General features: G+C 42.2%; 1 protein-coding gene across 7 annotated transcripts in view; it reads right to left on the bottom strand.

Annotated features, from left to right (window-relative positions):
- Positions 1-14,538, bottom strand: part of DENND5B (DENN domain containing 5B) — a 228,235-nt gene extending 213,697 nt beyond the window's left edge. For 6 of the 7 annotated variants that reach the window (XM_082352060.1, XM_082352058.1, XM_082352059.1 and 3 more), the window contains exon 1: positions 844-13,560. In XM_082352060.1, the coding sequence (XP_082208186.1) occupies positions 844-970 (127 nt within the window). In that variant the 5' untranslated portion in view covers positions 971-13,560. Of the gene's footprint in view, positions 1-843 lie in introns of all 7 variants that reach the window. The other variant, XM_082352055.1, reaches the window with a different exon arrangement.
- Positions 14,539-16,758: the final 2,220 nt, after the last annotated feature.

Genomic DNA, 16,758 nt, shown 5'->3' on the forward strand with positions numbered 1-16,758 from the left:
CTCAGCCCTGCACTGCGCCACCAAATGAGTCAAGAGGACGGGCCAATGCCCCTCCAGGAAAACGCAGGCAGCAACACTCGGTGCACCCAACTGAGGGGAAATATCCAACTACTTAAACTCGGAACAGTATAAGCGGTGTCAACAAAGCGTCGTGCCGGGACCCGAGCGTTCAAAGATCGTCGCCAGCTCCGGTGACACTGCCAAACCGACAGGATTCCAAAAGGTGACTCGACGGTCATCGCAGAACCCAAGGCATGAGGCGGCGCAGACCGGGAACAGTCAGGGATGAAATACAACCAGCCTCCCGCCCGGTGCTCGCCCCACGGGCCACCGCCGCCTGGGTGGGCGCGAACCCCGCGGCCTCCAACTCCCCTCCCCGAGGGGACCGGGGCGCCGCGTCACGTGCCGAGGCTGAAACTTCGCAGCCGGGGCGGAGGGTGGAGGGTAGGGGGCGGGAGCCGCAGGAGCACAGCGAGGCCTGGAGTTAATGCTCCCGGTGACTCACCGGCCGCCTCCGTGGGCAGCTGCGGGCGAGGGGGCCGGCGCGCCGGGCTGGGGCCGTGCCCTTGGGGCCGCCCCCGACCCTGCCCCCGCGCCCGTTATTCATAACCCCGCGCCCGCCAGGCAAAAGCCCCCGGCGGGCGCCCGCGGGCTCAGCAGCGCACCCTGCACGCGGAATAAATAACAATGTCATTAATCGCCGCCCGAGAGCCCGGCCGGCCAGAGAGCGGGCGCCGCCGGGAGCTGACTTTGTCTGGAGCCCGCACGCCGCCTCCCGAGCGTCCCCGCAGCGCCCCCCGCGTCCCTGAGGGGACCCCCCGCGCCGCCGCAGCCCGGCCTTACCCGCCAGCTCGTCGGGCTCCAGGCCGCTGTCCGCGTCGATCCCGCACAGCACGAAGTAGTGCGCGAAACGGCAGGCTGCCGGGGAGGAGCCCGAGCCCGGGCCGGGCGCCGCGCCGCTCCCGCTCATCCCGGCTGCGCTGCTCCTGCCGCCGCTGCCGCCGCCGCCCGAGAGGGCTCGCTGCCGAGACTGCCGCTCGGGCTTCGGTCTCCGCGCGCCCGCCCTAGGGCGACCCGGGCGCGCCCATGGCCGCGCAGCCGCCGCTCGTCACCGCAGCTTCGCTCCTCGCTCAGCGCCAGGGAAGGGGCCGCGAGCTCGCGCGCAGTCGGTCCGGATCCCGGTGCGGGGTGGGGGAGGGGCGCGCGGGGCGGGGGGGGAGTGTCGCCGTGAGAGGCCCGCGCCGCCGCAGCTGCACTCGCGAACTGGGAGCCACGGCGTCTGGCGCCCGCCGGTCAGCTGAGCCGGCGCTCGGGCTGTGGGAGCGCGGGGGCGCGGAGGACCGGCGCGTGGGGCGGGGGCTTGGAAGGGGAGGGCGCGCTCGCGAGGGGCGGGAGCGCGCGTTTCGGCCGTGTGTGTGCGCGCGCGTCCAGCGGGCTCGGAGGGAGAGCCCAGGGCTGGAGGGATTCGTGCCCGCCCGCCGGCCGGGGCTGCGGCGCGTGGGCGACCCCACACACGCGGCTCCTGGCCTCCTCCTGCCCGCAAGAGGCAAAGCCGCAGAGCAAGATTATGCCTTTTAAATGGGATGCTACCTATCCTGATTTTTTAAAAAAAGAAATGCAGCTTTGGGAAAGGTTAACGGCGCTCTGAAACCATTTCCCACAACGATCTGGACCATCAACATGTTTTAAACTGTGACAAGTGCAGATGCCAATCTCATTTTAAGATCCTAGTCTTTGAATCCTTCCCCCAGCCCTCAGCCCCATTCACAAGCTATCCTTCCTCACTGAATTGGTGCCAGCTCAATGGTGAAGGGGGCCGGGGGTGGGGGGAACAATACTCAATATCCACAAAGCTTTGAGACTTCTAAAAGGACTTCAGTTACCAACTTCCCCTCCTCGACCCATTCCGTAATATATCCTGACATTTTCCAGGTCAGTGTAAAGTAGCCAAGGCGCTCCAGTTCCCCAGCTCTGTACTCATTTGATATTATCAGCTCTCCCAGCAGGTACAATCGGCGGCTGATAAAGCAACAGGAATTAGACCCTGAACTCTGCTCTTCACAAGACTATGGCTCTCTTACCCTGCCCTTTCCTCTGACTTTACAATATTCAGAACGAGCTCACCAATCAGTTCTTACTCTCTTGAAAGGTGAAAAACTGAATCCATCCCACTCCACATTGTCATCCCTTCCACACCACTCCGTACTCTCTTCCTTCGGGATTTGGGTATAAGGGGGCGGGGCGGGGGGGGGCGTGTGGGTGTGCATCGTGAACACCGCTGCTAGACACACAAGCAAACCTTACAGGGAGGTGGACTGAGAGAACGAACCTCAATTATTTGACTGAATAATGTTCTTCCTGGAAGATATGTATGCATGCATACCATCAATTACTCTAGCTTGTACCCTCACTTTCTCTCCAAGTTTGAAGGGTAAGAAAAATCCAAAAATCAGAATGAGCCACAGCCTGGGAAATGCACCATTAGCTCCTGTTGCACCCTGCACTTTTCCTTCAAAACGCTTATAATGACTTTTTCTGTGTCTGCTCAGCTGGATTGTAAGCTCCACAGAGCAGGAGTCACCATCCTGCTATTCCTATTTCTAGTATCTAGCAGAACCCTGGTCCACCTAGTCCTTCAATTTATGTTTATTGAATGAATGAAAGAAGGGTGGTTATCTAGGTAGTATCAAGTTGTCGATGCTACTAGGAAAATACAGAAACTGTAATATCTGTGACATATTTATGAACATATGCTAATTTGCTATTGTACAATGATTGCTGTTTCTCATATACAGAGTACTGAAATATGTAAAACAATTTCACTAATGGTGGGGGGAGGGAATGACAGGTTGTGTATGTGTTTCTTCTATCTTTGCTGGTAGATCCTTACAGATTGTTTGTTAGATTCTAGACTAATAAAACAAAGCACAATAGAAAACTAATTTACTGTTTGAACTAGCCAAAGGATATGTCACGTTTTGTTCATTTGAAAAGTAACTGACTTATGAGTTTGTAAGCCCTGCATTAATGTTTTCAAGATGAAAAAATAGAAAGAAGCTCAAACAGAATGCATTCAATTATGATATATAAATTTCATCAAAATAGATAAAATCTCTAAAAATCGCCCCTAAAGCTTTCAAGAGAATTGTCACACGTTACAAGATTAAACTCTAATTTGAAGATACCTGGGTATGTTCTAATTATCACTTCAGAATGACAGTGTGTAGGTATATTCTGCATTAAGCTGCAACAAAACAAAGCTGAAAGGATAACCAAGAATTAACTATATATCATTGCATACATGTTTTCCTCCGAAATGATGGCATAGAAATAAGCTAAGTGAACAAAAATGACTTAAATCTTACAAAATGTTTAAATTTTGTTGAGGAGGGGAGAGATCATATCCCTATTCCCATGCCAAGACAACCTCTGTCGGTACCATCCTTCATTTCCACCATGTCATCCACACATACTCACAACCAAGAGAGATGGGAGTGCTAAAGTAACTATTCGGAGTCCCAGATGTTCATTGGACCACATTTTACTAGTAGTCAGAGTCACCACATGATATGCCACCAGGTTAGCCGTGCTCAGTCAATTCCTCATTCCTGTGCTTCCTGCAGGCAGCAGACCCTGGCATGGCTGAGCCTCTCCGAGCATAAGTGATGCCCTCCATTGGAGTTTTTACCGGAGAGTCCTTCAGAGGCAGCAGATCATTGATCAAATAACTTAGAGCATGGCCTTCCATTCTGCTTGTACATATGCTGCCTGACTGGGAACCTGCAATGGAGAAAACAATCCCAACTTTAACCTCTACATAGCACAAAACATGCCAAATAATCACAATTCCAACAAAAGATTTTCTTTTGTGAGTGACGTTTTCTTGAGTGACATTTTCTTCTGCCAGGGTTTTAGCTTTCTGGGAAAATCTTATCACAATGAAAAGTTATTTGGAAAATCAATAACCATATTCCCTCATCATTAGTTTCAGAAAAAGTGTTAGTTTATGCCAATAAGAGTTTGGTAGCAAAACAGCCAACTCACGATTTTGCATAAATCTGTTTCTACCGTATACAATGGGTCCAAGTTTATAAAAAATCTCTTTTATGTAAGTCATTATGCTAATGCTTTGAGAATATGAAACTAAATAAGACACAATCCCTCTTCTTCAGGAGTCTAGAGTCTAGCAGGAAGGAAAATATTTTTCAAAAATAATTAAAATACAAAAAAGAGATAATAAAAAGTAAAATGTCGTATATTCCACAGGACAAGTTCAAAAAGTGATGTAGGATTTAGTGAGCAGAGGTCAAATCTTATTAAAGAATCCACTAGGACATCAAGAAAGTGGTAATATTTGAGATGGCCTTATAAGAGGAATAGGAGTTCATCAGGTAGAGATGGGAAGGAAGACGTTCCAGGCACAGAAGAAATGACTGGAGTATAAAAGTGCATAGAGGACAATAGTTCAGTTGGAGCCAGAGTATGAAGAGCCTTCAATGCCAGGCAAGTGGGGATGACTCACTTTCTTAAAGTCTTGCTGATACCTGAGAGCTAGTCTTAGCTAATTATTTCTTTTAATAAATGTATTTATTTATTTATTTTTGGCTGTGTTGGGTCTTCGTTGCTGTGCGTGGACTTTCTCTCTAGTTGCAGTGAACAGGGCCTACTCTTCATTGCGGTGCGCAGGCTTCTCTTGTAGCAGAAATCAGGCTCTAGGGGCTTCAGTAGTTGTGGCACACGGGCTCAGTAGTTGTGGCTCACGGGCTCTAGAGCACAGGCTCAGTAGTTGTGGCTCTCGGGCTTAGTTGCTCCGCCACATGTGGGATCTTCCTGGACCAGGGCTCGAAGCTATGTCCCCTGCATTGGCAGGTGGATTTTTAACCACTGTGCCACCCGAGAAGTCCCTAGTCTTAGCTAGTTTTGAGTGAGTTTAACACAGAATATTTGAAATCAGCTAAGCCAGCCCCCTCACTTAACAAATAAAAATGTCTAAGTTCCACAGAATTTTCGTGACTTACCCAAACACACATTGTTAGTGACAGGACACGAACAAAGCCTAAAAGACTGGATTGTAGGATATCTTAAGGCCCTTTCAGCTCCGATGTTTATAAGTCTATGAAATCTCTTTACTTGAGTTGACTAATCTTTCCCCTCTATGCTGCTTATGACTTCTTTTCAGAGATCCACTTTGGAATTTGATTATTTTTTTCTTTTGAAATGAACATTTTTCAAACATACAGAAAGACTAGGATAATGAGCACATATATACCCATCACCTAGTATTAACATTTTGCCATTTTGTTTCATCTTTTTTTTACTGAAGTATTTGAAAGTAATAAGGCATAACATTTGTCAACATTTTGAGTATGTCTGTACTGTCTAAAGTTTCACTTGGGGACTTCCCTGGTAGCGCAGTGGTTAAGAATCTGCCTGCCAATGCAGGGAACATGGGTTCGATCCCTGGTCCGGGAAGACCCCACATGCCACGGAGCAATTAAACCGGAGCACCACAACTCCTGAGCCTGCGCTCTAGAGCCCACGAGCCACAACTACTGAAGACCACACATCTAGGGCCCGTGCTCTGCAACAAGAGAAGCCACCACAATGAGAAGCCCATGCACCACAACAAAGACTAGACCCCGCTCGCCATCACTAGAGAAAACCCACGCACAGCAATGAAGACCAACGCAGCCAAAAAAAATAAAAATTTTTTTTAAAAATCCTAGTTAAAAAAAATAGGGAGATGCAAGAGGGAGGAGATATGGGGATATATGTATATGTATAGCTGATTCACTTTGCTATAAAGCACAAAGGAACACACCATTGTAAAACAATTATACTCCAATAAAAATGTTAAAAAAAAATTTCATATGAATGTTTCCTTACTTTCTCAATGAAATCTCTAGACCTTCTTTTCTCCCTTTACCTCACGTAAAATACCAAACATTAGTTCCTATTCATCATCTAGTCCTATTCTTTCTCTTTTTTCCAATAATACTATAGTAGATTTATGTGTAATTATTTTCTCAGGACCACCTCCTTCTCCTGAGAACCCTTTTCCTTTCATTCCAACCAAATTGCTCTCTCAGGAGCTATTGATACAATGATATGATACAACAACTCACAGACACACACATACACACACACATCTCTCCCTCCTCTCAAAACAAGTGATTGGTCTAGAAGAAGGCTTGTGGCCCAAGCTGGGCCAATAAGCAATTTCTCATTTGTCTTGGACTTGGGACCCAGAGAGTTGAGGTGGTCTCTCTGCAGGTGGCCAGCGTTGTAAGCTGAAAAACTCAGGAGATACCAGTGGTCATGCTTCTGTTATGTGAAGAAAGATAATCTGCAGCGAGAGAGAAGAATGAGGCTGACACTCAGGACAGAGGAAACAAATGGAGCAAGCATCCTCTAATGTTATCATGAATTTGACTTTTTTTTTGCCTCAGGTAATTTAAATTGGGATTCTGCCCCTTGAAGCCAAAAGAGCATATATGTAAGTGTGATTTGGCCTGGAGAATATTGATAGGAAGAATTAGACAAAACCTTCAGGCTACCCCAGGCTAAAAGGTATAAAAACCTCTCTATGCATCCACCCAACCCCAATTCAAAAGACGTGAAGAGAAGCTGTAACTCTGTATATGTTTTCAAGATCTCTATATAACTATAACATAAACCTATAAAAACTAATTGTACCTTATCTGTCTACTTCTTGAAACAATAGCAGACTATATTTAAAATATCATAAACTTATTTTTTCAATTGTTGATAGATTGCATTTTGTGTTCGGAAATCTTCCCCCAGGCCAGACCCTGGCACAGCACACAGAAGGGAACATATGAGACTGCAGAACATCTACATTTACCCTAGTATTGCTGCCCCACATAAGCTCCAGGTGGAAAGAAAATAGCTGAATCTTCAGTGCTTACAACCTTTAATTAGATTAGCTCCATCCAGCAGAGAAATGAGGCCCATGAATGGCAGACTTTGCTATCCATCATTCAAGAGAATAGTAAGCAAGGGGCAAAGGAGGGGCCATGAGTGTTACAGTAGTAGAAGTCCCTCCTTATGGAAAAGAGGCAAGAGGAAAGGAAGTTCCTCCCTAAGGAGTGTTTGTTTAATCAGAATCCATTCCCCTCCCTTCATTGTTTAGCCCTGATGTTGTTTGGGTGGGATTGGCCTTACTGCTAGCTCTAGGGTGAGGCTTTGTGAACCTATGTCCCTTTAAGGGTTAATGATTTGGAGATGGACAATTGTCCTAAGCTGGTCTACTTAGTGTGAGGTTCAGAACTTTCATTTGATAACTGGAGGAAGGAACACCCTCTTCTCGTCTTGGATGTAAATGAGGAAGTATACAGAATTGCTGGTAGCCCTACAAGGAAAGCCAGGCCAAGGATGAAGCCAACATACGGAACAGGGCAGAGACCAGAGGAACTCTGAAAAGCAGATTATATCATGAACTCCGGATCAAATCACACAAGAAGCCAGGTCAATATCTGGAATTTGTCAGTTAATGTGAGCCAATACATTCCTTTTATTGTTTCAGCCGGTTTGAGTTATTTTCTTTTACTAGCAACTAAAAGTATGCCCCCCAAATAAGGGGGTTGATCTGTAAGTTCCCTCCCAGTTAAAAATAAAATTATACATATTCTTAATCTAAAAGGAAAGAATATATAATTCCATATTCTGGAAAAAGCCCCAGTGGTATCTCTTCTCAAGGAGGTAACAACGATATGCCACTAGAATCTCAGGCAGCTAGGGCAGGCTCCCCCTGAGAATCAGGGACCATAGGATGAGGAAGAAATCTTAACAGTCTTCTGTAGAGGATAGTTTCCTTGGTTGGATGGGTTCCTTCTCACTAAACCAAGATGGAGAATATAAGAGTAGCAATTAGGGGCTTCCCTGGTGGCGCAGTGGTTGAGAATCTGCCTGCCAATGCAGGGGACATGGGTTAGAGCCCTGGTCTGGGAAGATCCTACATGATGCGGAGCAACTGGGCCCGTGAGCCACAATTACTGAGCCTGCGCGTCTGGAGCCTGTGCTCCGCAATAGGAGAGGCTGCGATAGTGAGAGGCCCGTGCACCACGATGAAGAGCGGCCCCCACTTGCCGCAACTAGGGAAAGACCTCGCACAGAAACGAAGACCCAACACAGCCATAAAAAAAAAAAAAAAATAGTAGCGATTAAAATACAAATTTTCCATCAAAATTTAGAACACGCCCACATTTTGTTTCATCAATTCTGCTTCTCAGAATCGCTCCTACAAAAATACACAAGCAAAGGATACGTGTGCAGTGATATGACCTGAAACATTGTTCATGGTATTAAAAAAACGGAGACAATCTTATTTCTACCAAGAGGAAATGGTTATATAAGTTATGGTATATCTATGTGGTGTAATGCTAAGAAAGAAGTTGCACAGATGGAAAAATAATTATCTACTATATGGTTGAACATATAAAATATATAAAATCAAGAAAGAAAAATATATAGTATGATCCTATCTGTGTTAAAAATAAACTCTACACATATGTTTGTGCTTAGAAAATATGAAAAGCTTCCACTTTTTATTTTTCATATCTCAAATATGAAATTTATAAATTGTTAAAAAATTTTACAACAGGCGTCTGTTGCATTTTTGTAATTCAAAACCTTTCCTTTTTAAGTGTGTATGTGTATTTTTCTGTGAGAAAAGATTGTCAACATTGTGAATCATGATTATTCTCATAAATAACTCAAACTTGTAACTATTTTATTGACTTATTCTTAAGATTAATTTGAATGACTATAGATATATTCATATATGCATATATACACATGCATGCATAAAGGAGTATGAATGTTGACAATTCATTCATTATTCAACAATTCTTATTGAGTGCCTACTGTTTGCCAGGCAGTGTTCTAGTGATATGTCAATGAGTCCTATAGATTTATAGTGTTGCACATAATGAGATCCAAAATAGTCTCAAGAATATAAGTAACTATAAATGTCGAAATGTAGCAAAGTATAATGTTTATGTATGTATAACTTTCAATCATCAAAACCATTTAATTTGGCTATTCAGCGATGAACTCGATTTCGTGTTATAAATGTGTCATCTTCTTCAGTTTCAACTATAAACCTCATGGTTGAAAGCACTGAATTGAAGAGCCAGCTAAATAAAATTACCGATCTTGATTTGGGTGTGTTTTGGATCCAACCCTTACCACATGCCAGAATTTAAACCTGAGTTCTCAGTCCCAGACTTCATATACAATTTCTAATACTTTAAATCACAGAAATCTCACTCATCAATTCTCTCCCACTCTGAATTCGGGGGCACTTGTAATTAGTCCCACACAATTTAGTCTTGCAATATTAATTAATTCAGATATATAAATCTTTTCTTTCCAACTTGTGCAGCTGAGAGCTTATGGAGGTCAAGAACTGTTTTCTCTTTCCTCACATGCACACATCACAGTTTATTCTTTCAGAAAACTGTGTAAATGCATCCCTCAGCTTCCTCAACAAAGAGTGTACATTTAAACTAAAAATAGAACACAGATCCTGTGTTTTTCAGTCATAATCAATATGACTATTCGTGAGGCAATTATTTTAAGCTTAGCAATTTAGACATAATCCCATCATTGAATTAGGCTTGAAATCTTAGAAAGAAATTGCAGCATGTTTATTCATCTTAGTTGCTTCTAAGCAACTGTTATCCTCCAAGCTTAGAACCCCCCCCATGATTTCTAGGGAGCAATTTTAGATTACATAATAGTTTTTGGAATACATTCTGGAAAGTACCTATTCTGTTTTAGGAAAACTATAGACTCTTTCTCTCACTCTCTCTCTCTCTCTTTTTTAAAAGAATTCTTCTCCTATGACTATTTCCTTGAACTTCAGACTCCAACGATAAGTAAAGGTAACAAGAAAGATGCCGGGAGAAAAGCCAATTTAATTGTGCTATCCTGAATAATTGTTTCTGACTTCCAGCTTGCCCATTGTGATTTTTTTGGCAGGAAAGAAATTAATATCAGACTCCAACAACCTTCAAACAAGTAAAAATTATAATCTGGTGGGTGCCTATTTAAAGTAACAGAATCCAAGGCAACACAAGAGGCTTAATTTTAGATATGCATGTTATTAACTAAGAGTAGGAAAGAGCATTATCTAGTAGTGAAGAACCAAGAGCATGAAACAACCATTTTAAATTTATATTCCCATTTCTTCAAGGTTTGAGATGGATAACATAACTTCAACTTTCTGTATTTAGCTGTCCTGTCCTTAAATTTAGTTAAAAGTTAAGTTTGCTTAACTTTTTATCACTTTACAAAATTGGCTATCTAGGCTTATAAAACACCAAACTCCTTTTCTTAGTTCAGGCTGCAATTATCATAGACTGGGATGTTTAAATAATAAAAATTTATTTTTCACAGTTCTGAAGGCTGAGAAATCCAAGATCAAAGTGCCAGCAGATTGGGTGTCTGGGGAGAGCCCTCTTCCTGGTTTGCAGACGGCCATCCTCAAGTTGTGTCTTCACATGTGGCAAGGGGGTGGTGGTGGCAGGAGTATCTTATTTAGGGTGTAAAAATAATTTATCGTTAGAAATGTTAAAATATTGTGGAACGACCTTTTCAACATCATTGGGTAAAAAGTGAGTTCTGGAGACGCCTCTAAGGCAAAATATGCCCAGATTGCAATAAAGAACTAAGTTAAAACAGAATTTAAAAATTTTCACCTAAAAAAAGTAAATTACTGAAAAATGAAAAACTTGCTAGGTTAACATCTGAATTTAGACACTAAAATGTCTGTCTTGTCTAGTGATGTATTACTAGGCAGTACCTACACAAAGGTAGCAATTAATGTGACAACAGTTGAACGTTAAGACCAAATTAGGGGGAAGTATTTACTCTCATTGCTATAATTGGAAGTGTACAGGAGGCACCCAGAAGCTACGATAAAGGAGATATGGATAAATACACACTACTTTTTATATTTGTCTTGAAATGTACAATTTTACAGAATCCTTTCAAGAAAAAAGAAAAAAGACCCTAAAGCAAGTGAAATATAGAAAACAATTTACAGTCTTGTATCCTGTGTCCTGTTTTTGAACAGCAGCACACTCTAAACATTGGATAAATATTGAACTCTTTCCTTAAACTTTTGTTCTGGAAATTTCCAAACATACACAAAGTAGAAAGAAAGAATGGAATAATGAGTCCCCATGTATTGATTACCTGGATTCAACATTTATCGATATGTGGTCTATCTTGTTTCATTTATAACCCCACTGTCTCCTCACCCCCACTGCACTAGATTATTGGAAATCAACTGTCAGATATAATATCATCTCACCAGAAAATACTGTAGTATGTATATCTAAGAGATTGACTCTTTTTTTAAAAGCACAATCATAATGCCATTTTCAAACGTAAAAAAATGAACACCTTAATACCAAATAATATACAGTAAGTAATATTAAAAGTCTTACTGATAGTCACCTAGTTTAGATAATAGTAGTAATACAAAATTTTTTTTCAGACTGAAGTTGCAGGAATTTGAATTTTGAGTTTAAGTATTTCCATGTATTGTTTTATTGTGTTGAAATTATGTTAAAATGAATATATCTTATAAGTCACATTCCCATATTTGATAGGTTGGTTGGTTGGGGGGTTGATTTTATCCGAGGACTAGAAATGGAGCAAGTTGATCATTTACAGGACAAGAAACAGCGCAAAACTGAAACCCAACATCTTTGCTTTTGAAAACAATTTCTCTGAATCCAGAATGAGAGGAGAAATATTTTAACATCCACCTTGCCAACACCACAGCTCACTTTCAGCTGGCTTTACACTGCTATAGTTGCACTCTGTTAAAATATTACAATTCCTCTTAAAAGGTGAGAACTTACCTTATCGCCTCCTCCTCCTCCCCCCAACCCACCCCCTGGTTTCTCCTGCCCTGAGTGGAGCAGGCCTGGGCTCTGGTTGTCAACTCTGCCCGCACCCTAGTGGACATGCTTGATGCCCACCTGGTCCCCCTCACCCTGTGCAATCCCACAGAAAACCTGCCGTTGCTACTCCTGGGAACTGCAGCCTCCACAGGGTACCACGCTTGTTGTTACGTATTTTAAATGTCACTTTTTACCTAAACCCCTTTATTATTTCCTCCTGTTTGGGAGTTCAGGTGAATTTAGTTTAGGGCGACTGAGATAAGCCAGGATTTCAGAGTCAGACCTGGTTCAGGTCAGGATCTATCTCCTGCGTTCTAGGCAAACTCTGAGTTATAATGTCTTCACCTGTAAAATGGAGACAATAATATCTAACTCATTGGATTGGAGGGAGTATTAAATGAGATCATCTTTCAATGTCCAAACGTCTAAATTTCTGACGTAGAACTTGATTTTCTCTACCAAACCTCCTCCTCACACAGTTCTCCCCATTTCAGCTCATGGCATCACCATCCACATTTGCTTAGGCCCCAAACCAGAAGCCATTCTTGACTCTTTTCTTCCTCTTACTACTAACATCTAAACCCCCAGCAATGGAGTCTACCTTCAAACCACTTTGTACTACCTCCATTGCTATAATTCTAGTTCAGCAGTCCTCAACCTTTTTGGTCTCAGGGTCCCTTCACACTCTTGGAAACTAGTATTGTGGACTCCCAAGACCTTTGTTTATGTGAGTTATATTAATACTTATCATTAGTATTAGAAATCTGAGCTGAAACAATTTAAAATATTTATTTACCCATTAAAAAATAAGTCCATATCATGTTAATATAAATAATATATTTTTCTAAGTAGACATATGTCCCCACAAAATTTAGAGAGAATAGTGGCATTGCTTTACTTTTTTGCCAATCTCTTTAATGTCTGACTTAAAAAAAAAGGTTGCATTTTCACATCTACTTCTGCATTCAATCTGCTGCAATATCACATGTCACGCACCCTCTGGAAAATTCTTTTTTTTATTTATTTATTTTTGGCTGCATTGGGTCTTCGTTGCTGCATGCAGGCTTTCTCTGGTTGTGGTGCGCGGGCTTCTCATTGCGGTGGCTTCTCTTGTTGCGGAGCACGGGCTCTAGGTGCACCGGCTTCAGTAGTTGTGGTATGTGGGCTCAGTAGTTGTGGCTCAAGGGCTGTAGAACACAGCCTCAGTAGTTGTGGCGCATGGGCTTAGTTGCTCCGTGGCATGTGGGATCTTCCCGGACCAGGGATCGAACCCGTGTCCCCTTCATTGGGGACTGTGCCACCAGGGAAGCCCATCGTCTGGAAAATTCAACTGTATACTCATGAAAGAAGGAGAATAAGAAAGGCAAGTAATGTCTTAGTGTTATTATGAAAACACTTTTGACCCTGCAGACCCACTAGAATGTCTCAGAGGGATCTCCAGGGCTCCCCAGACAGCACTTTTTAACATTTAAAAATATGGAGCTATACTTACCATAAACTTCAATTACCATACTTTGTAAGATCAACAGGGGATTCCCTGGTGGTCCAGTGGTTGGGAATCTCGCTTCCAGTGCTGGGAGCCTGGGTTCGATCCCCAGTAAGGGAACTAAGATCCTATAAGCTGTGTGGCACAGCCAAAAAGAAAAAAAGAAAAGATTGACAGTTCAATAGTTTTCAGCATGTTTACAAAGTTGTGCAATAATCACCATTATCTAATTCCAGACATCTTTATCACTCCATTAGCAGTCTTTACCCATTGCCCCTCATACCAGCCCCTGATAACCACTAATCTACTTTCTTTTTCTATGGATTTGCCAATTCTGGGTACTTCATAAAAGTTAAATTGAACTTTAGTTGGTCTTTTCTGTCTGGCTTCTTTTACTTAGCATAACCATTTTCAAAGTTCATATGTAGCATGTATCAGTACTTCATTTGTTCATATAGCTTAATAATATTCCATTACATGGATATACTACATTTTATTTATTCATCAGTTGGGTTGTTTCCACTTTTTGGCCATTATCAATAATGTTGCTATGAACATTAATGTGCAAGCTTTTGTGTGGACATGTATTTTCAATTCTCTTGGGTATATACCAAGGAGTAGAACTGCTAGGTCATAGAGCAACTCTATGTTTAACTTTTTGAGGAAACACTAAACTGACAAGACCACACTTTGAGAATCGCTTCCCTAGTCTGAGCTATCCTCACCTACTGCCTGGACCATTGCCTAATTTCCCTGATCTTGCCTGGTGCCCCTACAGTTTTTACTCCACACGGCTGCCAGAGCCATCTTTTTCAGAGACCACATTAGAGAATATCACTCCATTTTGTAAAACTCTCCAATAGTTCCCCATTATACACAGAATAAAATCCAAACTCCTCCAGGGCCCAAACATGATCTAGTCCCAGCCTACCTATCTGACTGCATCTCCTCACCATCTCCAGAACGTGCTTCCTTCTAATCTTTGTATAGCTGGCTCCTTCTCATCATTCAGATCTCTACCTGAAAGCAACTTCCTTAGAAGGTGTTTACTTATTTGTTTAATTGTTAATTTTCACCACTATATCCAGTTCCTAGAACTGTCACATGGTAGAGAGTCAATAAATATTTTGGAATGAGCACATTAATAAAAGGCAAAGGCATCTGGTGTTCCAGTTATCTATTGCTGCATAACAAACTATCCCAAAACTTAGTGATTTAAAACAACTGTTCAATTTGGCTAGGCTCAGCTAAGTGATTTTTCTATTGATCTTGCCAGTGGTCACTTGTGTATCTGCAATCAGCTGGCTTATTGACTGGGGGCTGGGCTCAGCTGGGCCTCCTCCTCCCTGGCCACATGACCTCTTCATTTGTCTCTACAACAAGGTAATTGGATTTCTTCCACGGCAGCCCAGGGCTCCCAATAGCAAAAAGTGGAAGCTACTGCCCTTTCAAGACGTAATCTTGGACCTAACACAGCATCACTTCTGCCATATTCTATTGGTTAATAGTGTCAACAAGGCTAGCCCAGATTCAAGGGACTACATAGGGTCTTCAATACCAGGAGGAGTGTTTCATGGGGGTGGGCGGGCGAACCAGTGAAATTGACAAGCACACCATGCAAAGGCATGGTACATTTAACCTTTTATTATTATGACCATCTGGTAGCTGGAGAGCAAGTAAATCCTCTTAAAGGGTTTGGCTGTACTGCAAATTACAGTATCTTTCCTAATGTAGAGTTGCATGAATAAGAATAAGAGAAAGCTTACGATTTATTGTGAGTACAGGAGTCTTTGCTGCAATTTGATGGAAAAGAATACACCTAGATATGGAAATATTTTATTAGATTCTTTGTAGCTATATTTGCTAACATGGAATTCTAATGGAATCCTTACCCAGGCTGCACAGTACCGTAGTACAGGACTCTGGAATCTGGCTACATGGGTCTGAGTCCTGGTCGGATGCTTATTGCTGGTGATCTTGTACAAGTTTCTTAACCTTTTCGAGCTGCAGTCTCCTCATCTGTAAAACAATACCTGCATTATGGGTTTTTGAGAATTAAGTTAGTTATTACCCGTAAAGTACAGGATAATGCCACATAATGCCTGGTAGATAAGCATTTGTTAAATAAAACACCAATTTCAGGAAAAAAGAATACTGAAATGTTAATTCTAAGAATACCAGCAGTTACATTAATCAACCAGTAGATAAGTTTGGTTTTTTTTTTAACTCGCCAAAAGGCAATCGCCCTAAATCAAAGTAATCTGAACACTTCCCTCCTCCAGGTTTTCTCCAGTCATTAACTATTCAAACACAACTAGTGGTCATGACAACTAATCAGATAGTTCTTTTTTTAAAATTTGTTTTTGCAATTATTTAATCAGACTTTTTAAAGACTTTGACCTTTATTGCACTTTCTTTCACCTTCCTTAATAAGTTTTAAAAGGTCTTCAAAAAAAAGACACAGTAATGACTGGCAAGTTAAACATTGGAGAGCAATGCCCATTCAAAGGTTGGATTCGGCTGTGAAGGGTTAGAGGTCGCCTACAGCTGTGACTGTCATAGTCCCAGGCGGGCTGGTCCCTGGTCTCCCAGACCCAGGTTAAATTCAGGGCCACTCCATGAACTTTACATGCAGTTTGATTAGCATAGACTATTCCAGACTCCGCAGCCTCTTTCTTCACATACAAAACATGGAGTCCCCAGGCAAACAGTGGCCGTGAGACTGGAGGTAAACTAGGTTCTCACTAGAGCATTCTTGGATAAATTCCCACGCCAAATTGCCACTGACAATCTTAGAAACCCTGGATAAGATGGAGTCATTATGAAAAAGATTAAATAAAATATCATCTTATGTTTACATGTCATAGTAGCTTTTTAAAGCGTTTTCAGTCTCATATCATGAACAGTCTTAGGAACATAGCAAGGTTAATATAATAATTATTGCTTCCGTGACAATCAGCATACCGAAGATGAGAGGTCATAACAGAAAGTTAATTATAAATAAGTATATCTGTCGATCCTCTGACCTGGCAGCTTATCTGAATGAGTGAATTACAGGAAGAACTGTGTTCTCCCTATATCTTTCCTGCACTTCTTCAGTACATGTACCTGCCAAGTACTGAGCACTGACAATTAAAGCTTTAATTCTCTTCTTTTCTTCTCATTTTCATTTTTCATGAAGCTGTAACAATAAAGAGGAAAATGGAAGTCATGCAGAATCTTACCACCTCAAGGCAATTATTTTCATTTCTACCTATTTCCTTCCAGACTTTATCCAGATGTGTACAGGTTTTTACATGATTATCATCATAGTGCACATGCTTTTTTTAAAAA

The sequence above is a fragment of the Balaenoptera borealis genome, assembly GCF_965194805.1.
Source record: "Balaenoptera borealis genome assembly, chromosome: 13".
Classification (NCBI taxonomy): domain Eukaryota; kingdom Metazoa; phylum Chordata; class Mammalia; order Artiodactyla; family Balaenopteridae; genus Balaenoptera; species Balaenoptera borealis.